Below are 24,764 nucleotides of genomic sequence, written 5' to 3' on the forward strand. Positions count from 1 at the left end.
CTAGTACTTGCATGCACATAGCCCTCTGCCCGCAGAGAGATCCCCTGCTCCTAATAAACAGTAGTCAATCTACACACCAGCTCCTTAATATAAGGCTCATATAGGTCGATAGTACCGCCACCAACCTCCCCTGGCCTCGCCTGGGACCCAAGTGATGCCTTTGCAGTTTTGGTCGAGGTTCCCGCTTGTCAGTGCGACAATAACGCATGCAAGGTGTATGCAGTCCTGTTTCCGGCTGGCGGTCATCCAGAATCTTGGAGGCGACACTTGCCAGTAAAACCTAGTGCGTTCCCGCCGCAACCTACTCTACTTGTATATACCCAACCTTTCTTCTTGACCATTTTGTTTTTCAATTTTTTCGCTGCGTTCCTTCGTCAGTTTTGGGGCGCTTTTTCCGGCTCTTCAGCTGCTGTTGGTTGGTTAGGCCGCTGTGCGGTGGTTGGGGATTGATAGCAACAAATACAGTTCCTCTCCTTTACTATTAGTACTTTATTCTTTCTATTGCCTGTCTTTTTTGTTTCCTGTTAGGGCAAAAGAACGAAACCCAGTTGGACCACAATAACACGCCAAAAAAAAAAAACGAACCACGGACCGTCAGCAATATATCAACCTAGCGGGAGAGAAAAAAAAAGATTGCGTTCATGTTCTCGTCTGCTCGGGACCCCTAAAGACAGAGTCTTTACCATTTTATTCTTACAGAATCCCTTTATATTTCACATCTTCCTTATTGTTATTTTTTATTTTTGTCAGAATGGATTCAAGATCCGACGGAGGTCCACCACCGGATCATGGCCCGATGCCGGGCGGCTCAAATATTGCCAGCTTGCAGGTGCGGATTATAATATTGGTATTGACGGGGATCAACATTGTGTCTGCGGCCGTGATGGTGGTGAGGATATTATTGGACGCCAGGAATGCATGCAGGCGGAGAAGGATGAGGTGCAATGGCGATTCAGCAGAGATGGGGCGGATAAGGATACACAGGTCGAATACGATAGACCAAAGGGCTAGTGGGAATCGGAGCGAATCATCGAAGACGAAGCTCGTGGGAGGAGGACAAGATGGGAGTTCAAAGGGATTGTGGGAAATGATTCCGGCATTCGATGTGTTCCCGCTGGTGCTGGCAACGACAATAATTATCCAGGGGACCATGTTTGCAGTGGTAGAGGGGGAAGGACTGAAGATGAGCCCTTTTCGGGGAAATTGCAGATATCTTTCGGAGGTTGCTTGGGTTGGTGAGTTGATTGCTTTCTCTTGATTGGGTTCAATTTTGTGGTATTTTGATCATTGGCTGATACGATTGAAGCCCTATGGATAACGCCTTACATCATCTTATCGTTTACCATCGAAACCGCTATCCGTGCTCTCTCCCAGCCCCGCTTCCAGCCTCGCTCGGGGAAATCTGTCATATACTGCGTTTTATCTGCGCTCATTCTCACGATACTGACATGGATACCTTCCCGGGTGATGCCTGAGGATTCTGCTCAAGACTTCTGCGATGGCGAACTAATGGCGTTCGTTGACCAGTTTTCTGCGGGCGGGTTGGGTATCCTGGTTGCGCTTGTGCCCATTGCAGTGTTTATGGGTGGGGTGGTGCTCATGCACTTGAGCAAAGATATTGCAATTGATAGGGCAGAGAAGATGGCTTCCAGTAGGATGGTTTATTTTATGCTGATCAACGTTGTGCAATGGGTATGATATGACAATTATTAAGAGAAAATGGGATATTTGGGCTAATGATATATAAACCAGATTATGATGGTACCAAACTATGTTTTGACTGCTCAGGACAGCCCTGAGTATTCCACATCTGCATTAGCAACCGTCATGGCCAATATTGGGGGAATAATCTCCTGCGGTCTTTACATCTACTTAAGGACCAGAAACATGCCCGCTGAGCTCGACGACGAACCAACACCGAAAATAGGATCACTAGAGAGGGCCCCTAGTCGGCACCCAACAGCTTTAGAAAAAGAGTTGAGTATTGTAGTCAGCGAGCCACCCCACAACAATTACCGCGACGACCGCTCCATGAGCAGTCGCCCCGCGCTTGCCTCGATCATCAGCGAATACTACGACATGCATACCATCTCCGAGATCCCCCGTAGCCCCACCATGAGTACGCACTCAGAGCGGGAAACAACATCCATACTCCGCATGCATATGCCACCCAGCCCCACCAGCCAGTACTCCAAGGACCGCCGCTCCTCCCGTGCACCCTCAATATTCTCCCAATACACCACGCACAGCTTCAGGCGGCTCGGAGATGAAATAAACCACATGATAGCCGGGCTCCGAAACCAAACCACCACATCCGCCGAGAACACCCCGGTGACTCCTCCACCACCAAGTACCCGAAAACAGTCAACAACCTACACCATCTTCCCGCCCAACCTCGACCGCCCGCCCACCGCCGCGTCTAGCATCGCATCGGTATCAAAGCTGCAGGTACCACGCACGCTACTGCGAGCACCAACTAGACCATCACGCGCAGCGGTCCCGCCAATAAATCTCGATCGGCGGCAGTCGAGCTTCAAGCAAGAGCGGCCGCGGGCGCATTCGTCATCGCATTCGTCGTCGCTTTCGGGGTCACTAAGGATACCCCCGAAAGCGAGAGTGGGAGCGCCGTTCGAGGTGGCCATACCACCGAGACCTGATAATGGCGATGCGGAGTCGTTTATGGAAATCTTGATATGGAAGAAGGAGACTGGCGCGGGGGCGGATCCGGACAATCGTGTGTAAAAACTGGTTTAGACTTGGAATATATTAATTCTTTTTCTTCATCTTTTTATTCTTTTTTTTTTCTTTCTTTCTGGGTTGTGGGTTGGGTGGTTTGTTATTATTAATTTTTTTCCTTCTATCTCTCTCTCTCTCTCTCTATCTTTGTCGATCGAGATGGCCTGGCCGCGCCTGCGGCTTTATCGAGATCGGCGGATTATTCCTTACCTAGCTGGAGATGTTGACGGACATCGATATATCGCTCTCTTCACTCCGCCGTAGTACCGTGCACCGGCTCCTTCATATTTCCGCACCCAGCTCTCCGATTCGCTTCATACCTGTATCTATTATCCAAAGCCACCGACATACAATTTTTTTTTCTTTACATTTACATAGGGTTTTCTTCTTTCCCCACATCCTCGCGCCGGTGTTTTCTCTCTCAAGAACCTTAGGGCTAGGGTTTTGTGTTACTGTATATAGTTATATTTATAGAATTCCTACAGTTTGGGGTTTAGGCCCTACACGTTGAGGTTGTTATTGCGCATGCTGACATTAGACCTTAAACCCAGCCCCCCCCGTAAATTACATAGGACCTCCAGGCATATACTACGTGTATCGGCACATACATATATAAGTAGCATCAGTGCATGTAAAGATACTTTTGCGATGGTATTGGATCATGAGGTGTCACTCGGAGAAGTGGTCTTCTTAAGTTTGACTAGCTGTTCTCTGTTGCTGGGCGTGTGTAAGGATGGATTACTGACGTAAAGAGAGGATATCATGTTGTAGAGATTGTTGCTCATGGAATGTGTCGAAGATTTGGTCAGGAGGGAAATAACCGAGTGATAGCATGTGATGCGTACCTCATGAAACCTTTGTATACTTTGCAACTGCGATTGATGGATGTGCGGGTAATAGTGAAAATTATAGGTAGTCAAAGGGGGGTAGATTAAGAGCTTGTGATGTGCGTATACCAATATTGCTTGGATTCAACTAAGGTAACTTCTAGACTCAATACATGTACCGGTATGCCGGCCTGAATAAATTGCGGCATTTTATAAAGGAAAAAACACAAGTAGCTAACGAAAGAAAATACTTACCTCTAGTGTTTCATACATACGAACTTAGTACAAACCTAACTAACTAAAATAAACTGCCGACACCACCCACATATAGCCGTCTTTACTTGGTTTTATGACGCTTTGCACGGTTCCCTATTTCAGGTTCTTTCTCTATCCACTCTAAGAGGAGCTTTGCAATACCCCAACGACCAGCAAGTTTTGCATAACTAAGGGCTTCCAAAGCCTTTTCCGCACTAGCATCGTAGTCTAACAATAGCTTCACAACGTCCGAATGCCCGCTTTCAGCTGCGAAGCTCAGGCTTCCTCGACCCCAAGCAGTTGCGTTCACATCAGCACCGCGGTCCAACAATAGCTTCACAACGACCGCATGCCCGCCTTCAGCTGCATAGCTCAGGCTTCCCCGACCTTCCCAAGTAGCCGCGTTCACATCAGCACCGTAGTCCAACAATAGCCTCACAACGTCCGCATGCCCGCCTTCAGCTGCATAGCTCAGGCTTCCCCGACCTTCCCAAGCAGCCGCGTTCACATCAGCACCGCGGTCCAACAATAGCTTCACAACGTCCGTATGCCCGCCTTTAGCTGCGTAGCTTAGGCTTCCCCAGTTGTCATCATCGCTTGCGTTCTCATCAGCACTGTAGTCTAACAATAGCTTCACAACGTCCGCATGCCCGCCTTCAGCTGCGTAGCTCAGGCTTCCCCGACCCCAATAATTAGTTGCGTTCATATCAGCACCGCGGTCCAGCAATAGCTTCACAACGACCGCATGCCCGCCTTCAGCTGCATAGCTCAGGCTTCCCCGACCTTCCCAAGCAGCCGCGTTCACATCAGCACCGTAGTCCAACAATAGCTTCACAACGTCCGAATGCCCGCTTTCAGCTGCGAAGCTCAGGCTTCCTCGACCCCAAGCAGTTGCGTTCACATCAGCACCGCGGTCCAACAATAGCTTCACAACGACCGAATGCCCGCCTTCAGCTGCATAGCTCAGGCTTCCCCGACCTTCCCAAGCAGCCGCGTTCACATCAGCACCGTAGTCCAACAATAGCTTCACAACGTCCGCATGCCCGCCTTCAGCTGCGAGGCTCAGGATTCCCCGACCCCAAGCAGTTGCGTTCAAATCAGCACCGCAGTCCAACAATAGCTTCACAACGTCCAAATGCCCGCCTTCAGCTGCGTAGCTCAGGCTTTCCCGGTGGTGATCATTACTTGCGTTCACATCAGCACCGCTGATAAACAAGAATTGTGCCACATCGAAGTCGCCGTTCTCAGCTGCCAGTTGCAAAGGCGTTCTACCACGACAATCCACTTGCTGATTGATGTCTGTCCTTCTTATAACTATTTCCAAGATATCAAGGTCTCTTGACCTGATAACAACCGGATATAGTTTCGTCCATAGAAAGATGGTCTTATCATGCTGTAAAATCGTGTCAACCACCTCTACGTGCCTGGCTTCGAAGGCTAAATGAAGAACTTTTTCCTCGTCTTGACCCTCTATAATACGACCATTTCGTAACAATATACCGGCCGCCTCGAATTGTTTATTTTTCATCGCCAGTCGTAATGATTCTCTGATATGAGAATCACTTATCGGCCTAGAATCTAGGAGCCTTTTAATGGCAAGACAATAACCATTTACTGCAGCTTGTTTGAGTAGAGAAAAGACTGATTTCTTTGCCGAATCCGAGAAAAATTGGCCGACGCATTCTTCCTGCGGTTCTTTACCAACACTTAGATCTAGATCCACTCCAAGTAGCCGAAATTCCTCCCTCGAATTATCAACCTGGCAGTTGTACCCATCCAACCATGGTGTTTTTAAAGCGCAAGCCGCGGTTAATCTATCCTCTGGGGCCGCAACGAGGAGGGATTTTAAAAAAGCTATCCCTTCTTTATCTTTACACATGTTTGATGTTTCCAGGAAATCTACCGGAAACTCTGCATGGCTGGAGCAATATTTACGCAGGAGTTCTTCGTCAAATGAACTTGTTATCGAGATCCACGTTGAAACGGTAACGTAGTCAGCGTTCATCTCAGTGTCAGAGTCGGGATCGGTCGGGCGGCTGCAAAACGGCATCTTGCAAGTCGCGATCTCATGCAATAAAATTCCCAGCGACCACATATCCAAAGCATAAGGCATATATCGAGCCTTTCTAGATCTCCCGGGAAGGTATCCTAGTAATTCGGGGGCCATATATCCATATGTTCCAACTCGTGTTCGTATAGAGGAAGAGTTTCTTTCCTCTTTTGAAACCCCAAAATCAGCAATTTTGACCCAAATAGGGTCAAGACGAACCACAAGGATGTTCTAAGATAGTATAGATTTGTTAGCCAGGGCACTTACTAATAGCTGTAATCAATATGAAGTTATAGGAGCTTTTACCTGTGGCTTTAAGTCACGATGATAGATCTTTAATGAGTGGAGAATTTTAAGTCCTTCTAAGATTTGTTTGGCAATATCCTTCACCTCTAATATTGGTTTGGGGCCTCCTTCGGCAATATATTTGCTCAAGTCACCGCCCTCGATATACTCTAACGCGAGAAAAATATTTTCATGGTTTTCGTACCAGCCTAGAAATTCCACAAAAATGCGCGGGTACTTTTTCTGCTAGTTTTATGTTACAAATTAAGGATTTGAGCTTGAATACTCACAATTTTCAGTCTAACTAAAGCCAGAAGCTCCCGCGAATGGCATAGAACCATTTGGGGGTTTTTAACTAGCATTTTAACAGCCCTCAGGTCACCTGTCCCCTCCTTTTCTTGGAGCCAGACAGCTCCAGTAGCCCCTAAACCGATCCTTTGCTTCTTTTCCCACACGCATTCCGAATCCCCTATTTTGTGCACCACTGCACGGTCATCTTGACGCGTAATTTCCAACTTGTGTTCTCTGAAAGCCTTGATCAACTCTTCCGGAATTTTTCGAACCGATCGCACCGCAGGAGGGGCCATACTGTATGTATAGTGGGCAGCACACTAGACTGATGAATATTTAACGTGATCTCGCGGGTATCAGTGATTAAGCGTACGAAGGGATTCTTGCTGCGTTTTCTCGTGGAAACAACGACGAGATGTAGGGATTTGTTTCCCCCAGCCCTCTTTCGAAAGTGGAGTAGAGCACATATGCAAGTGTACGTGTTCTCCTCGCAGCAGGTAACAACGCACGCCCTAATCTGCAATTGCCATTGAAGTAGAAGTCAAAAATACACCAAAACATTGCAGTTGCATTTTCGGGTACTTCAGGCCTGTCGCGAGTACCATGTACTATGGTGTAGCGAAAAGTGATCAGAATCTGATAAGACAAATACATGTATTCACCGCAACATTCACTTATCAGATTCTGATCACTTACCCTCAACACCCGGTACTCTAGAGTATAAGCATGTAGGTGGTTACACACTAATATGATTGGACATGAGTGGTGATTGGCCAACGAACGAACCTAGCTCCTCTCACTTAACTAGAATTAAAATTCACAATTTGTAGCATTGGATGGGTCTTTATAGCTGGCTTATGTTTGCATGGCTATCGTCACTATCTCCGTATTCGAATTAGCCGATTTGTAACACTGGGAATATAATATCGCAATAGCTCGGGCCAAGTCGTTATTTATAAGATGAGATCTGAATCTCTCAACTCTGTGGTCCACGAAGTGCATCGAGGCGAGGAAGACGGGGTGTATCGAGTTGCCTCTCCCTCTGAGGAGATCTGCGTTGGGGCTGCCTCGAGCCATGTACGAGCTGTCTTGATGCTCCTCGAGGTATGTCTTAGCAGTGCATGGGTTTTCGATAGTTCTTATCCAGTTCGATCACCCGGGATGTATATTACACGAGTATCTCTTCTCTGGCAGCTTGAAGAGTATATATTGAGTTGACTTGAGTCGAGGAATACACCATGTATCGAGGGGTACGTTGGCTTCGTTGAAGAGTATATATGCCCCGTCACCTAGGTCGAGGCACGAAGTGCTTCGCCATCGTGGACCACACTGTCTCAACTACTACATGCAAGTACATATGTAAATATGTAGACTCAATTAGTACGTACCTACATAGCTAGTACTTGCCTCAATCCACGTTATTGGCTGCTGCTCTTTGTATTCACGTCTTGATCCTTCTCGGCGAACTAGTGAAATCGGGAAAAACCGTAGAGAGAAGTACTGGAGTAATAGTAGTAGAATCCTGTACATCGCTCAATTCCGGCCACCGGCCGGCTGTTTCCCGCCTTTTGACTACATGTACACCATGGAGGTACGTTTCCTTCCTCCTATCCTAATTAGCCATAGTCACAAATTCTTCAAGTGATATTCCATGAATGTCTCAACCATTGAAACCAGCGCTACGCCTCGGTACCTACCCTACTACATGTAGTCTCGTGCCCAGCCTGTGTTTGCTTAGATCCATGTGGCTGCACGCAGTGCGACAACAAAACCCTACATATACGTACCTCGACGATCAACACCATGCGCAAAACCAAGCCTACCAAGCCCACCAGGAAATAGAGTCAATAAATGAAGTTGGCCCCTGCTCTGATCCATATATGCTTACACACATCACAGCCTCTCATCCGCTATATTATACCAGTATATGCACCAGGCTCTCTAGCTCTACGTACTATTCTCGACTTCTGTCCTGGGGTAATCTAGCATGTAGTCTGCGGCGAGAATACGTACATGCCTGGCTCAAGCATAAAGCGTATATATATACAGCGCCATGCCATAAGTCATGGGAAGGCGCGAGGTCGCAACGCCTGAACACAAAATCTTTCACCACCACCAATGGCGCCCAGAGACCATGTACCCCACCAGACAGCTAGGAGGGAATGACCAGCCTCCCTGCTGTGGCAAAAAACCGGAGTCTTACAACTCTGGTTGGAGGAGAATAGGGTAGATGTTCTGGAGGACTGGCTTGCCTATTCCATCCCATTGAACATGTTTGGGTACACCTCAAGAAGTTTTACCATCAACAGTACCCCCATTTGGCATATGGTACTAGATCGCCTTAAGTATTAAAGCCCCTCGTGGAGGAAGGTCTAATTCATTGCTGGGAACTGTTACCTGATGATTTATTTGGTAGCTAGTTGAGAGCATGCCTAGGAGAATAGAGCTGTTATAAAGGCAAGGGGTTGGTGCACAAGATATTAAATATCAAATTAATTTTATTTAGCTACTATTTAACAACTATACAAAAAACCAGCTCTCCAAAGGATCAATTGTGGTTGCTGGGTGGGTAGTCGTGGTGGCCCGGGAGGTTGCTACGCCGCGCCTTCCCATGATTTATGGCCTAGAACTATACATATATCTAGTTAGTGGACACGCCCCAGATCGAGACGAGCCTGGCCCGGGGCTCGATCGAGCCGGCATGGACTAGTTGTGAGAGTAACTGAAGGCCCCTGCAGGTGTTCGAACCCAGGCAGTTGCAAATAAGCTCGAGCTCACATCATCAAAATAGCCACCTCGATTGAGTTCTCATTTTTAAGGGTCCATTCTGCATGGGGATCTATCTTGATTACATATCTCATTTGCCATTATATTATGGTCTTGCCATCAGCTAGCCCAGAATCGAGTTTTTCCAATCGTGGAACGAGCGTGTGGTAGAATTAAGAATATTTAACTGCTATACATGCCCGCACCGGACGTAATTGCAAGATAGTGGAATAAATAACCAGTGAGACCCCCTAGTCACACACTGGAGCTTGGAGTAGTTTTTGGATTACTATTTACGATGAATGGTATGGGGTGGTTCTTTTTCACATCACTACATCATGTCTATATCTACACCTCTATCTACACCCTCTACTCCCACCCCCCTACTTCCCCACCACAAAATTGACCACCCTCCCCCCTCCCGCCACCACACTCTTCACCACCCTCTCCCGTCCCCCAACCCACTTCCCCCCCTCCCTCGTACCCAGAAACCTCTCCAACACATACTCCGCCGCCCCCTCCGCCGCCATCCTCTCCGCCTCCACCTCCATCACAAGCCTCACCTTCCCGTCCACCTGCACCGCACACCTCACACGCTCCTCCACCACGCCCTCCAGCGCCGCCACATCAACGGCCGGCCACCCCCGCTGCAGCACCGGCGCCGCCCCCGGCCGCAGCACCGCCCAGCACTCGCTCGCAAACGCCGGCGCAACAGGCGCCATCATGTGCACCAGCGTCTCGAGCGCCCTATACCGCACGCCCGCGCCGACGCCCGCACCGGGCTTTAGGCCGTGCAGCGTGTTGGTCAGCTTCGTCAGCGTGCTGATGACCGTGTTCAGCGCGTACGTCTCTGAAAATGAGGACGTCACCTCCTTCAGCGTCACCTGCACCTCCCTCCACAGTCGCTTCTCCGCCGTCGTCTCTGCCACCACTGCTGCATCCGGGTCGCTCGGCACTTCACCAGCAGCAGCAGTGGTGGAGACCAGCCCCCACACCCTCCCAAACCACCGCTGTATGCCCACAATCCTGTGCTCGTCCCACTCCAGCACGTCCTCGACCGCCGCTTGGAACAACACATGCGCCCTCGTCGCATCCGCGCCATACGTTGCAATCGTGGCAGCAGGATCAACGCCGTTGTGCTTGCTCTTGGACATCTTCTCGTACGTGACGGTTGGCTGCACGCCGTCTGTGCCGGCGATGGTGCCGTCGGCGGCTAGGTCGGACGGCGTGAGGAACTTGCCCGTGGACGGGTGCGTGTAGGTGCGGCCGTGGACCATGCCCTGCGTGATGAGCTTGCGGAAGGGTTCGGCGGCGTTGGCGGCGCCGCCGCCGGACGGCCAGTGGCCGGAGGAGTGCAGGAATTTGGCGATGAAGCGGGAGTAGAGGAGGTGCAGGATTGCGTGTTCGACGCCGCCGATGTAGAGGTCGACGGGGAGGAGGGAGGTGGATTCTTTAGAGAAGAGTCTGTGGTGGGGGGTTAATAGGTGGGTATGGAGGAGAGGGGGAGGGGGGGTACTCTTTCTCATTATGCGGGTCCACAAAACGCATATAATACCAACTACTATCCACAAACGTATCCATCGTATCCGTATCCCTCTTCGCCTTCCCACCACAGGTCGGGCACGTCGTATTAACCCATTCCTCCACTGCCGCCAATGGACTCCCTCCCCTCCCCTTGATATCCACCCCCTCCGGTAGCCGCACGGGCAGATCCTCCTCCTTCACCGGCACAACCCCACAAGCATCACAATGCACCATCGGGATCGGCGTCCCCCAATACCGCTGCCGACTCACCAGCCAATCCCTCAGCCGCCACTGTGTCTTCTCATTCGCCCACTTCTCCCCCAGCCGGTCCACAATCGCCTTCTGCGCCTCCGCCGAGGCCATACCAGCAAACTCACCGCAGTCCCCCGACAGGACCCCGTGCGCCGTAAACACCTCCGCGCCAGCAGCACCGGCCGGAGGGAGGATAACGGTCTTGACCCCCTCCCCCGGACAGTTCTGCGCCCAGAACGCTGCATCGCGGACGTCGTGGCCGGGCACACCCATGACCGCGCCTTCGCCATACCCATCGAGCACATACTCGGCCGCAAACACTGGTAGCGGCGGCGCCCCAGGGAGGAGCGGGTTCGTGGCCGTTACGCCCGGGAGACGGAACCCGTGCTTTGCTTTCCCGTCCGGCGAGGCGGCCTTGCTCTCCTCTGCGGCCTTTACGAACCGCGCCAGCGCCGCGTTGGTCGCGGCGAGGCGCTGCACGAGCGGGTGCGAGGTCGACAGCGCGAGGTACTGCGCGCCGTGAAGCGTGTCCACCCGTGTTGTAAACACCTGCACTGTCTGCTCGGCTGCGCCGTCGACCGCGACGGGGAAGCGGACCTCTGCGCCGCGGCTGCGGCCGATCCAGTTTCGCTGCTGCGCGCGGACCCGCTCCGGCCAGAGGTCTTTGAGGACGTCGAGGTCGTCGAGCAGCGACTCTTGGTAGGCTGTGATCTTGAGGAACCACTGCTTGAGCAGTTTCTGCTCGACCAGGGCGCCGGAGCGCCAGGAGTGGCCGGTGGCAGAGACTTGTTCGTTTGCGAGTACGGTCTGGTCGACGGGGTCCCAGTTGACGAGGGACTCGGCGCGGTAGGCGAGGCCTGCGGCGTGGAGTTTGAGGAAGAGGCGCTGCGTGTGCGTGTAGTAGTCGGGGCTGCAGGTCGTGAGTTCCTACCACCCTCAATAACCCCGTCAGCGCTGGTCAGCGGGGAAGAGAGGGAAGAGGGGAAGAGAGGTGGGTAGGCATACATACTCTCCCCCAATCAAACGCCACGCCCATGCCCTCAAACTGCCTCTTCATCGCGGCGATATTCTGCTCCGTCCACAGCCTGGCGTCGACGCCGCGCTCGATGGCCGCGTTCTCGGCGGGCAGGCCGAAGGCGTCCCAGCCCATGGGGTGCAGCACGTGGCGGCCCTGCATGCGGCGGAAGCGCGAGAGCGTGTCGGAGATTGTGTAGACGCGCAGATGGCCCATGTGCAGTGTGCCCGAGGGGTAGGGGAACATGGAGAGGATGTAGAATTTCTTTTTGTCCTCGGAGGTGGAAGGAGGGGGAGGGTGTTGGAGGTGGGACCGCCATTTGGCGTCCAGGGCGGGGAAGTCGAGTTTTGGACTGGGGGTGCGGGTGGAGGTGGTGTTGGGGCGGTGGAGGAGGGGTGTGAGCAGCGCTCGGGGGTGGTGCAGGCAGCGCAGTGCTGGGCGCGGGGCCGCGAGCAGGGTGAAGGGGAGGCGGCCGCCCATCTGTACTCTCTGGCAGTCCTGTATCGCAATTGAGCGCTGTCTGCAAGTGGACGGGCTGTATCTCCACCGGTGGTGAACTTGGGAGGTGAGGTTCAAAATCTGTGTCTGTGGGTTGGGTGATCGACAAGATGCAGCACACCCCGCTGTCTTGGCGTTGCGGCTCTGTGCCTACTGGCCGAGTGATGGTCTGTGATGCCCCAGTCTTCGGTCTTCGGTCTTCGGTCTTCGGTCTACAGCGCACAGAGCAGAGCGTGACACAGACAAGATAGGGGCATATTGATATGATTACGGGTTGAATCCCCCTCTGTCTTCTTCTCATCCCAACATCCAATCCCATCCCATCCCATCCCATCTTGATTGTGCACTGGTTAGGCGCGCGGCATACCGTGGTTCGCATCCCCACCATCAGCCAACCAGGCAGTGACAGTGACAGCTGCTGGGTAATTGCGCAATTCGAGCACCCTGCTCTGGTTTGTGCGTGAGAGTGTGTGAGTGTGAGTGTGAGAGAGAGAGTGTGTGTGCTTGTGCTTGTGCTTGTGAGCGAGGAGATGTGATCTGAGATGGGGCAGAGAGTGACGCAAGCAAAAACTCGCTTATCGTGTGTGACCGGTGCCAAGCTAGCTAGGACGATCTCTCTCTCTCCCTCTCTCTCTCTCTCACTCTCAGCACCCGCACTCACCGCACCGCACCGAGTGACCGAGTGACCGAGTGGCTTTCTGACTAGGCCAAAACACCCCCCCCAAGTAAATACACACCACCCCCCATGCCCCGCCTCCCCCCCCACCTCCTCCACCGCGCCCACGCGCACTCCCCCCTCCTCCCACTGCTCCTCCCCCCCTGCCGCGACGCCCCCTCCGCCCTCTCAGAGCTGCGCTGGCTGCGCGCCCACGCCGCCACCACGTCGCAGCCCCTCCGCCCACTGTGCGAGCGCCGCCGCCGCGGTGAGCCGCTCCAGTACATCCTGGGCACGCAGCCGTTCGGCGACTTGGAGATGCTGTGTCGGAGGGGGGTGTTGATTCCACGGTCTGCTTCTCTCTCTCTCTTCCCCTGGCTAGCGGCGTACTGACAGCGAGTAGACAAGAGACAGAAGACCTAATCCACCGCCTCGCCGCCCTCCTCGCCACCACCAACCCCCCACTACACGCCCACTCCGCATCCTGGACCTCTGCACCGGCACCGGCTGCATCCCCCTCCTCCTGCACTCACTCCTCCCCGCCTCCACCACCACCCTCGCAATCGACATCTCCCCGCGCGCAATCCACCTCGCGCGCCGCAACCTACGCCATAACGTCGGTCGCGGCGCGCTCCCTGCGTCCGCCGCACAGAACGTCACGTTCCAGAGAGGCGACGTGCTGGATGTGCCGAAGCTGCTGGACGCCGTGCGCGCCCACTTCGGCCCGGGGGAAGGGGGGGGGAGGGGAGTGGTGGACGTAGTGGTGTCCAACCCGCCGTACATCTCGGCGCGCGGATTCGACGTGGAGACGGCGGCGTCGGTGAGGCGGTATGAGCCGCGGCTTGCGCTTGTGCCTGGTGGGGAGGGAGGGGATGGGTTTTATCCGGTTGTGGGGAGGGTGGCGGGGGAGCTGGGGGCGGGGGTGGTGGTTGTGGAGGTGGGGGGGTGGGGGCAGGCGGGGAGGGTGAGGAGGAGGTGGAGGGAGGAGGGGATGGGGGGGTGGGAGGGGGTGGAGGTGTGGAAGGATTATGCGGGGAGGGGACGGGGCGTGGTGGCGTGGAGGGGGGTGGGGTGGGAGTGGATGGGAGGGGGATGTGGAGGGGAGGTGAATTGAGGTTTGTTTGACCGAGTGAGTGTAGTTGAGTGAGTGAGTGAGTAGTGTAGCTGCGGACGTGAAGTGTGAATTGTGCACAAAAACCTTTTGAGTGACCTAACATGCATACCCACTACATTGGAACAACACAAACAAAAACAAGCAATACAATACAAGCTGGAAATAGCAATAGAATGGAAAAAGAAAAGAAAACAAAAAAGAAAAATAAAAAACAAAAAGAGCATCATTCCGATCCCCGTCCCCACTACTGTACACCCACCCCATCCATCCCATACAAGCATAAGAACTACAACCACAACTACATGTAGCTACATGTAGCTACCCCCCAAACCCCCGGGCCATGTCATCATATCACCTGCATAATCATAAAAGCTTGTCCTCCCCTCCCCTCCCAGCACCCAGTACCCAGTACCCAGCTCCGCGGTTATTGACCCCCCCCCCCCCCCACAAACCACACTACACGCACTACCTCCGCACCCTAACATCCCCCTCCCCCTCCTCATCGCTATCGTCCCGAAAGCCCTCCTCCAGGTCCGCGTCGTCGGGCAGCATCACACGTCCCGGGCCCGAGAACAGGGTCTGCAGCGGGACGTTCATGCTCTGCAGCATGGGGCGCAGCGCGATGCGGTAGGCGATGAAGAGGATTGTTGCGCAGGTTAGTGTTAGGAGGGAGGTCTGGGGGGTGGTTTGTTAGTGCGGTGTGCGGTGGTGGGGGTGGGGAGTGGACAGCTGGGGGAGAGGGGAGAGGGGGGGGGGGGGAGTACGGTGATGAAGTTGGCGATGGTGCCGGCCATGTTGGTGTGTTTGGGATGGGAGGGTGTGGGTGTGGTGGTTTAGATCACGGTGCGGTGGGACAGCTTGGGATGGCTGGGGCTGGGCTAGGCTAGGTGTCTGGGTCTGCAGCTTGGTATTGTATTGTATTGTATTGTATTGTTTGTTTATGTTCTTCGATTCCACAGCGAGCAGAGCAGAAGAGCTTCGGCGAGCTCGAAACAGGCAGGACGTAAGGTCGGTCGGTAGGTGAGGTCGGTAGGTACAGTAGATAGAATAAAAGTCATGTCACATCATGCAGCACCCAAGCAAACCCAAACCCACGCGTGCCCTGGGCTGAAACCTGAGACATGTGGCGATACCCACTCAGATCAAGTTGCAATTGAATGAAACCCTTGCCTTGCAATGCTTGTGACTCTGGGCAACAGGCCTGACAAAGCAGAGCAGATCCATAAGCGCCCTGGACCCAGGTAGATATACAAAATCTATGTAGTCTAGGGAAGGTGCTCTGCCCTAGGTAAAGAAAGGTACATACAGAAAGGTACAGATACTCTCTCTACATGTAGGCAAGGTGGTCTGTACTCTCTACTCAACTCTCTAAGCGAGCGAGCACGACCTCAATAGCTTGCTTGCTTGCTTGCTAGCTAAGTAGAGTAGCTAGCTGTTTCTGGCGCAGATAGGGGTCACTCTCGGATTTATCATGTATTATTGTATTTATTTTTGGGTCATGACTAGCTTTGAACTAGAGTATATCCGCACGGAAGAAGGGGGGGGGGGGGGGGAGGGAGGGTGAAAGAAAAATTTACACCCTTCATCTTGTGCCTGTTGTCCAATCAGTCAATCAAGGCAGGGAGGTAGGCAGGCAAGCAAAGTAAACAGTGAGTCTTTGGTTGACGGTGGTTGTTGTGGTTGACACTGGCAAACTTGTGGTGCCTGCGGCAACAAACGAGAGACTGGTAGAGGATACATCCACATGTCCACCGCCCCCCTCTACGTACAGCCAGCCAGCCAGCCAGCCAGCCAGCCAGCGGAGGAGAACATAGGATATCGAGAAACAAACGCTCGCTCGCAGTTTTAACGGTTAACTACATACGTATACATACCAGCTTGTTTTCTTTTATCGCCATCCAGCTAGCCAGCCGCCTATAGCCGCCATTGTGAGGTTGTGCACCAATCACCACGCCGCTACCTACGTACCACCGCCGACCGACCGCTGACGTCCGCTAGCGACTTTCTTTAATTCGGAGGGGCTGCTACTTTGTGGACAAGGCGGGGAGGGTCTCAGGGGTAGGAAAAAAAAAAAAAAAAAAAGGAAACTGAGAAATCAAGGTCAAAAACAAAGATCACACAGAGGGACGGTTCGAAATAAAGTGCTTGCAGGAGGGGCAAACTGCTGCTGCTACTGACTGCCAATACAGCCTGAGGCTTGGAGAAAAACCATTAACGAACTAGGGTCGTCCTCAACTCAACTCGGGTCAGGGAGGGGTGGCTTCTTTTGATTCTATCTGGTCTTGTCACCACACAACCCCCCAACATCCACCCACCACCACACACAACCACCTCCTTCACTTCCATTACAACCACAACACTCCTTCATCCCTCTCCCCCCCCCCCCCCCCCCCCCCCCCCCCCCCCCCCCCCCCCCCCGGGCCACTTTTACCATCAATACATCCACGCAACCCACGCAAACAACGAAACAATAAAATAAACAAAACCCGCTCAGGGCGCGGATGTTAGACCACCAACGATCACCACCTCGATCCCACAGCGCGACAGCACCATCGCCAGCATCCCCGGAGTTTTCCCAAACCCCGACCCCGACGTCGACCCCCCCGACGCCCCATGTCTAACCACTCCAATACCGCATCCCGCCCGTCGGGAGGCGGGAAATCATCCATCTTCTCACGGAATAAGCTTCCAAAGGTAGCACCCTTCTCCAGCTCCTCCTCCTCCTCAAAGGGCGGAGACCCCCACCCCCCCACAGATGCGGACAGCTTAAAGAGCTCATCACGAAGCAAGAGCCATCCTTCGCGCCTGTCCATGTCGAGCTCAAAGAGCGACAACAGCAGGCGGGAGAGCCACTATTACACCAGCGATCTGTCGCCCACGCAGACGAACGGCTACTCGGCCGGCATTGTAACCTCGATCCCGTACGACAGCGTGTCGGCGGACCTCAAACGCCAGCCAATACCGCTGGATCATGGCCTGAGGCCAGTGTCGAGGGGCGATGAACAGGTAACCCCCCATGCGCTGGGTAAGTTTGGCGATTTTCATCAGTACCCACAGGTTCACCCGTCGGTCGATCAGCAGCAGCAGTACTTGCATGGTTCAGGGCAGAGGCCCCAGCCTTCTCACTACGGGTCGTCGTCGTCGACGGCTACGCTCAACTCACAGCACCAGCAATATCAGCAGGGATATGTAGCTTACAACAGCAATTATCAGCCGCCGAGCCCTTATTCGAACTCAACGTTTGCCTCTCGCCAACAGGATGCTCACAGTCAACACCAGCACCACCACCACCACCAGCAACCGCAGCAACAGGAACCACAGTACTACGGCTCAAACGCGTCGGACTCTTCATATCAGCGCTCCGACCAGGCTTCAATATACTCCTCCATCTCATCGGCGACTCGGAATTCTATTGTGTCCGTCGCTCCGAGCGTGGCCGATCTTATCCCATCCCCGATGAACTTTAGCTCTGCGGATGGATTTGCACTGGAGCGCCCTCGAGACGACCGGGAGGTGGAGCGGATGTTTCAGGAACTGATGGAGAAGAGAGGCTTTTCGGGACTTCCGAAAGAGGCGCAACGCGGGATCATGGCTTATCCGACGAGCAAAAAGTGGATCTTGATCCACCAGGATAAACTCGCAGACTTCCAGGCGGAACAGAAGAGGCGGGCAGCGGCGCAGGCACAGGAGAGAGATCCGGACGAGGGCGGTCCGGAGTGGTATGTGAAGAAGATTATGGACGGCACGATCAGTGTGAAGCAGCTCGGGAGTTTGAGTGTGTCTCTTCGGACACAACCTATTAGGTACGCCGCCCGCCAAGATTTCATTTTTTTTGTTAGAGAGTGGCTAATATTGCGGTGCTCCCAGTTGGGTCAAGAAATTTATTGAGGCCCAGGGACAGGTCGCTCTGACGACTGTTCTCCGGAGCATAAATAATCACACGGGAAAGAACGCCGCCGGATCAGATGCTATTCTCGACCGAGAATATGATATTGTAAAATGTTTAAAGGCGATTATGAACAGCATGTATGGCGCTGAGGATGCCTTTAAGCACCATCACTGTGTTTCTGCGCTTACGGCATCGCTCACCTCGCCCCGAGTGACAACCCGAAAGCTTGTCTCAGAGGTTTTAACCTTCTTGTGTCATTGGGAACGACCGATCGGTCACACCAGTGTTATTGCAGCGTTAGACCAGCTAAAAACCTATCAAGGAGAACATGGCAGGTTCGACTCCTGGCTCAGGATCGTCGAGGTTACTATCGACGGTCGAGGGAAGCTCGGAAGTCTTGTGGGTGCTAGTGAGGAGGTTCGATCCGGAGGTATTGGAATGGAAAGTTTGCTTATGGAATATGCCCTCGCGACACTATTCTTGATCAATATCATTGCCACCGGCTGCGACGATCTCCATGCTCGTATTCACATCAGGGCACAGCTGAAGGCATGCGGGTTCCAGAGGATCTCGACAAAGATGCAAGGGTTCCAGTACGAACTCATCGACAAGCAGATCCAAAAGTACGAAGATGACGCCGCAGCGGACTACGACGAGCTTATGGAGAGGGATGGGGGTAGTATGGCGGATAGTATAGAGGGGGATCCAAAGGATCTCAACGACCCCACTGCTATCGTAGATGCTATCATGACCAAGGTTCAGGGTTCTCAAGCGCAGGACTACTTTGTGTCGTCGCTGCAGCATCTATTGCTCATGCGGGACAACAACCACGAGGACCGACTGCGCATGTTCCAGCTTGTTGATTCTATATTAGGTTATGTCGTTATGGACCGGCGCCTGCCGGATATGGAGTTGAAGGCGAGTCTGAACTTTTCGGTTCAGGCGCTTATGGACAAGCTGCATACAGATGCAGAGGCCCGTCATGCGCTCGAGCAGGCATCCGAGTCGCGGCAGATTGCAGAGAACGCGATTGCCGAGCGAGATGCCATGAAGGAGCAGATTGCCATGGGCGCGGATGGACTAATTGCAAAACTACAGCAGCAATTGGAGGAACAGACGCAGGTGATTGAGATTGGTAGACGGCAAATCATGGGGCTTACCGGAGAGCTAGAGGAGATCAAGCTCGCACATGCTATGCAGATGCAGAAGAGTGAGCTGGAGACCAGAGAGCTGTATCTCATGCTCCGAGACTCTCAGGATGTGGCAGACGCCGCGCACGCGGAGAAGGTCAAGAAGGCAAAGAAGGAGGGGAAGCCTATTCCGGAGGAGCTGAGCGTTGCCCAGATGAAGGGTATCATGGACAGGCAGAAGCTTATGATGAGGCTCGAGACGCAATTGGAGCGGAAGAAGACTGAGTTCAAGCTCGAGGGTAAGGTGTGGCAACAGGTAGCACCGAGTGATAGGTTGAGGGAGCTCCGGGAACGTATGGACGCCGTTCAACGGGAGGCCAGACAACTTGAACAGGAGCACTTTGAGGAGGCGAAGAGACAACGAATTGTCTCTGAAACTTTCAGAGGAGGTAATAACGATGGTGTTTACCACACATCACTAGGGAGGAGGACTTCATCGGCGCCTAATCTTGCTGAGAGGGAGATAATGAGGAGGAAGGATGCTGAGCGGGAAGATGGAATTCCGGAGGTGAGCGAGGGCGAGTATGAGGAAGGAACCATTGGAATTGAAAGAGCAAGAATTATCACCCTTGGGAAGAGAGCAAAGAGACCTATGAGACCAAGACCTAAGATGCCAGCCGACCAGGCTACTGGATTGTTGGGTGAACTTAAGGGTAAGGTTCCTAGGTTCGATCCCGAAAGTGGTAATGATGGGGAGGGTGAAGATGAAGGTCTGGATGGGGATTCGATTGCTGGAGAGGATGGGGTCACCACCGGACGCTCGCACTCTAGCAGTGAGTCCGATTCTCCGAAGACGCCTGTGGACCTTGGCACTCCTGCAACGGGCGAGGAGGCCAAACTTGATGGGCCTGCGGCGCCTGCTGTACTTATCCCAGGGTTTCTCCCGGTGGCTCCTCCCCCACCGCCCCCACCGCCGCCAGGTACGCCAGGAGCCCCCCCTATTATGGAGGGGTTCAACGCCAATGCTCCTCTGCCACCTGGGGTGGCGTCAGTCGTAGGATGCTTCCCTAGTGAGTTCAAAACCACTGCTCCTCCGGCACCTCCTCCACCTCCGGGCATGGCTGGATTACCTGGGTTCAAAACCGACTCCCCCGCAGCACCCCCGCCACCTTTTGGTATGCCAGGTTTTGGTAATAGCGCCCCACCACCCCCACCACCTAATGGAATGGTTGGCTTCAAGACCGGTGCTCCTCCTCCTCCTCCTCCGCCACCCCCGGGCATGGCTGGATTTATTAATGGTGCCCCCCCTCCTCCACCTCCTCCACTGCCGGGCTTCTCGGGTGTTGGGCCTCCGCCTCCTCCACCTCCGCCACCAGGTCCTGGGGGGTTCAAGATAGGAGGGGCCCCACCACCACCTGGAATGCCTGGCATGCCTCCGCCGCCGCCTATGCCCATGGGTATGATCTATGGCGGAGCTGGTGCGTTGTTCACCGGTATGAGGCCGAAGAAGAAGCTGAAGCCAATGCATTGGGAGAAGCTGGATGGTGTAGAATACACCATTTGGGCGAGCCGATTCGATAAGGACGCAATGTACGACGAGCTGAGCAAGAAGGGTATCTTGGAGGAAATGGAGCGCCTGTTTGCGTTTAAGGAGGCCAAGATATTGAAGAAATCCGCTGGTGCGGCCGAGAAGAAGAAGGAGTTCTTGGACTCCTCGATCGTCAAGGCTTTCCAGATTTCGCTGTCCAAATATGCCAATATTCCTGTTGACCAGCTTGTCAAGAAGATCCTGTCTTGTGACAAGGATATGCTTGATAACTCGGCAATCATGGACTTCTTGCTGAAGGACGAGCTTTGCGTTATCTCTGATAACCTGTCGAAGAACTTGACACCCTATAGCATCGACTGGACAGAACCCGATGCCGAGAAGCAGAAGCGTGAAGCTGATCCCAACGAGTTGCGAAGAGAAGACCATATCTTCCTGGAGACGGCCTTCAATTTGCACCACTACTGGAAGGGTAGGATAAGAGCCTTGGCGTTGACAAGAAGCTTGGATCCGGACTACACAGAGTTGCAAGGAAAGCTGCACCAGATCGTCAAGGTTGCAGACAAAGTCCGAGGTTCGAAGGCGTTCCACGGGGTGCTCAACGTAGGTTACTTTTTGCTAGGTTTAAGGTTTGGCGCTAGTACTAATCCGTGTTTAACTAGGTTATTTTGACGATGGGTAATTTCATGAACGATACCAATAAGCAAGCTTCTGGTTTCAAGCTCGGAACACTCTCCCGATTGGTGAATCTGAAGGATGATAAGAACCAGAGGTCACTCATGGACTATATCGAGATGTCGATCCGTAACAAGTTCCCTGAATGGCAGTCTTTCATCGATGACTTGTACGAATGTATCGCACTAGAAAAAGGTTTGTATACAGTTTCCGAGTCTCCTTATGTGTAAATAAAAACGACTGTGGCTGACGAAGTTGTGGAATAGCCGATGTGGATAACTTGATGCAGCAAGCAAAGAAGTTCATCGACAACATTCATAACATCCAGGCCTCAGTCGACGCCGGAAATCTCAGTGATCCGAAGAAATTCCATCCTCAGGATCGTGTCTTGCAGGTCGTATTACCGATCTTGCCCGAGGCGAGAAAGAAGGCGGGATACCTTAAGGATCATTTGGATGCCATGACGAAGACATACAATGATCTTCTTACGTACTATGGCGAGGACCCGGCGGATGAGCAGTCGAGGAAGAGGTTCTTCAAAATGATTGCGGACTTCTTGAAGAATTACAAGGTAAGTTTCCGCCCCTTTTGTGGAAGACTTTGCGCTAGGTATTGATTTTGTGCTAGGTGTCAAATCGCAAGAATTTGGAGCTCGAGGACGACGAGAAACGACGAGAGAAGATAAGGGTCCAGACCGGCGCTGGGTCCGGGTTGCCGGGGTCCAGCACGGACCGGCTCGCCCCCAACAAATCTGGTGCTATGGATGCGCTACTTGAGAAGCTTAAGCAAGCTGGTCCAGCACATCGAAAAAGACGCCGTGACCAGTACAAGCGCAACGGCCGAACAGCATCAGGTACAAGTGAACGAACAGTATCTGGTCAGAGTACTGCTGGGGAGCCTACATCTGGTGGAGAATCAGCATCACCTGAGATGCTCCTTACGCCAATGACACTCCCGGTTATTGAGGCGACAGATGAAGAGGACTCCTTGACATCCAGGTCGCAGGAGATGTTAATGCGGTTACGTGGAGAGAACAGTGGTGATGGTGCAGCTAGTGGAACGGCTGGAAGTCTTCGTGTGCGAAGGAAAAGGGGTAGCGGAGATGATTCGAGGAGGGAGAGGAGGAGAAGACAAGGGAGCAATGTGTCGGCATCTGGCACTGATGCTGCTCTAGAGGGAGAGGATGCAGAGAATCCGGATGAGATGATCGCAAAGGCGAAGTTGGCGTTGATGAATATGCGAAGAGGATCGGAGGCGGATGTAGAGGAGGATGCTGCGGCTGGAATGCCAACACCCACAACGATTGTATCGCCGCCATCGCCAGAGCCAGAAAAGGCAGAGCCAGCCGTTGCGGCTCCAGAGTAGTGTGCTTTTTGGTCAAGGGGTTTTCTTGCGGTTTGGTTTTCCTTTTTGTTCCCCCCCCCCCCCCCCCCCCACTGGGGTTTATTTCTTTATTAGCCCTCGCCTCAAAGTGGGGGGTAATTAATGGGTTTCTCGTTCTCTACGGGTCTGTGGTTTCTTTATGTTTTTTTCTTCTTTCTGTGGGGGTTTCCTAAAGTTGTTTTTATTATCCCTATTCTTTCTGGTTCTTTGTATATGGAAATTTTTCTTTCCGTTTTGCCTGCCTGATATCTTCCTTCTTTACTGGCATGGCATAGCCTGACACTAGCTGAACATTTTACCCTTTCCTTTGTCTAATATCTTTTTTTCGAGTACTGGACTCCCTATACTTTGTCGGCATGTTCTGGAATGGTCGGTTTAGTCTGGTCCCGGCCTATACATAGTCCTTGTGTCACTTCTGTAATGACATATTTGTTAGTTCCCATTACGGACACACTACATATGCGCTCCTTCACTCCCTCCCTTCCTCCCTCCAATCTCGGGTTTTATTTTTCCTTATTGTTCAATATCCTCTTTTTAGTCTGTTAATTTCCTTACTGCCAGGTGGATGGGTTGTTGGTTGGTCGGCTGGTGGGTTGGTGGGTTGGTGGGGTTGTTTGGTAGCTTTTCCTTTTTACTTTCTTACCTATTCTTCTTCTGTGGATTACGCTGTATTTTAAGGGCCTACCATGGAGGGTGATTTTTTCTATTCCTTATCTAAGTCTATATAACTGTTTAGTTTACTGTTAGCTGTCGATACCGAAATTGAGTACAGTATGTAAAGAGCAAGGGGGTGCGTAGAACTTTAGTTACGTATATGTTTCGGGCAAGTAAAGAAATGGCTTCGGTGGGCGAGTGATCCTCTGTGACGCGGTGGGAGGAACTAATCAGTTATTGGCCATCCTTCATCAGGCGTCACTCGAACCTTTGCAGCGAAACGAGTGATATCAGATGAACGTAGTCTGGGCTAGAAGATTTGGTACCTAGAGGGCTTTAGGTTCAAACTCTATTTTTCCTTTCTTTCAATCACGATACGCGAGTTACTTGGCCAGAGGTCTGTGCAAAAGATAATGCATCGTGCCCAGGAACTTTTTCTTGGCGCTGGTCGACCCATCAAGTATTACTTCCAACGAGTAGAGATTGTGTGGGCGAGTTGATCTAGGGGTACTTCTTGTTTTTCTCATATCATCTTCATGTACTCTTCGCTTAAAGATCTGACGAACACCTCTATTAATACATAATACCCAATCTGATCATGAAAAGGGTTCCACATACTCCAAGATGAGGCCTTATTTTCCTGTTGAATTGAACAAGGTCCTGGCTTGAGCGGTCTCGAGTTTCGTATCCCTCAATCTTGCCCTATTAAGTCCTTCCAGCCTACTCTTTTGCACATATACTCACGTATTGATTAACTCATGAGAATTATTGGTAGCAACGATCTCACAAAGTTTCTCAGAATTTAGTTATCGCTCGAGTAAATATCTTAGTTTGAGTTCTTTCGGAATATTTTTTAAAAAAAAGAACTAAGAGTCACGTCACCCATACCATGTATGCTAAACGAAAGATTCAGTCTGATCCTGGGTTCGTAACACCATAGCGCTCCAGTTTTGCATACTATGTATGCATATTAGAGTCATCAAATTCGTAGTATTTGAACCATTTGAACCGATTTGGAGATTGGATAATATGTGGTGATTGATTTCGTGGGGCGGGGTGGCCTGTTTTTTTTACTCAGACCTGTAGCGGTGGTAGTATCATAGATTTGTCCGCGATAAGGTTCACTAAGCAAATATAACGTCGTTGCTCACTCTTGTGAAGTCAATAGAGGGAGATATCGATGTCTCGTACCTAAAACGCTCCCGGGCGCTCCAAAGGG

At 52.4% G+C, this 24,764-nt stretch overlaps 6 protein-coding genes across 6 annotated transcripts; 3 read left to right on the forward strand and 3 right to left on the reverse strand.

Moving 5' to 3' along the window:
* Nucleotides 1-751: 751 nt before the first annotated feature.
* On the forward strand, nt 752-2,742 carry LAJ45_05957 (uncharacterized protein; the record flags this gene model as incomplete). Its single annotated transcript, XM_046115525.1, has 3 exons — nt 752-1,235; nt 1,307-1,692; nt 1,753-2,742. 3 exons carry the CDS (start codon nt 752-754, stop codon nt 2,740-2,742), a joined length of 1,860 nt encoding a protein of 619 aa, XP_045971109.1.
* Nucleotides 2,743-3,900: 1,158 nt separating this feature from the next.
* LAJ45_05958 (uncharacterized protein) lies at nt 3,901-5,346 on the reverse strand (the record flags this gene model as incomplete). Its single annotated transcript, XM_046115526.1, has 1 exon — nt 3,901-5,346. The coding sequence occupies one exon, from the start codon at nt 5,344-5,346 to the stop codon at nt 3,901-3,903; it is 1,446 nt and encodes a 481-aa protein (XP_045971110.1).
* Nucleotides 5,347-9,593: 4,247 nt separating this feature from the next.
* Nucleotides 9,594-12,481, reverse strand: LAJ45_05959 (uncharacterized protein; the record flags this gene model as incomplete). Its single annotated transcript, XM_046115527.1, has 3 exons — nt 9,594-10,674; nt 10,727-11,913; nt 11,996-12,481. The coding sequence occupies 3 exons, from the start codon at nt 12,479-12,481 to the stop codon at nt 9,594-9,596; spliced, it is 2,754 nt and encodes a 917-aa protein (XP_045971111.1).
* Nucleotides 12,482-13,244: 763 nt separating this feature from the next.
* Nucleotides 13,245-14,268, forward strand: LAJ45_05960 (uncharacterized protein; the record flags this gene model as incomplete). The annotated part of the gene is made up of 2 exons (XM_046115528.1): nt 13,245-13,504; nt 13,563-14,268. 2 exons carry the CDS (start codon nt 13,245-13,247, stop codon nt 14,266-14,268), a joined length of 966 nt encoding a protein of 321 aa, XP_045971112.1.
* A 465-nt stretch (nt 14,269-14,733) lies between these two features.
* LAJ45_05961 (uncharacterized protein) lies at nt 14,734-15,062 on the reverse strand (the record flags this gene model as incomplete). The annotated part of the gene is made up of 2 exons (XM_046115529.1): nt 14,734-14,943; nt 15,033-15,062. 2 exons carry the CDS (start codon nt 15,060-15,062, stop codon nt 14,734-14,736), a joined length of 240 nt encoding a protein of 79 aa, XP_045971113.1.
* Nucleotides 15,063-16,881: 1,819 nt separating this feature from the next.
* LAJ45_05962 (uncharacterized protein) lies at nt 16,882-22,873 on the forward strand (the record flags this gene model as incomplete). The annotated part of the gene is made up of 7 exons (XM_046115530.1): nt 16,882-16,962; nt 17,059-17,274; nt 17,347-18,071; nt 18,136-21,436; nt 21,496-21,703; nt 21,775-22,079; nt 22,136-22,873. 7 exons carry the CDS (start codon nt 16,882-16,884, stop codon nt 22,871-22,873), a joined length of 5,574 nt encoding a protein of 1,857 aa, XP_045971114.1.
* Nucleotides 22,874-24,764: the final 1,891 nt, after the last annotated feature.

The sequence above is a fragment of the Morchella importuna genome (assembly GCF_003444635.1).
Source record: "Morchella importuna strain M04M26 chromosome Unknown Morimp01GS017, whole genome shotgun sequence".
NCBI lineage: Eukaryota > Fungi > Ascomycota > Pezizomycetes > Pezizales > Morchellaceae > Morchella > Morchella importuna.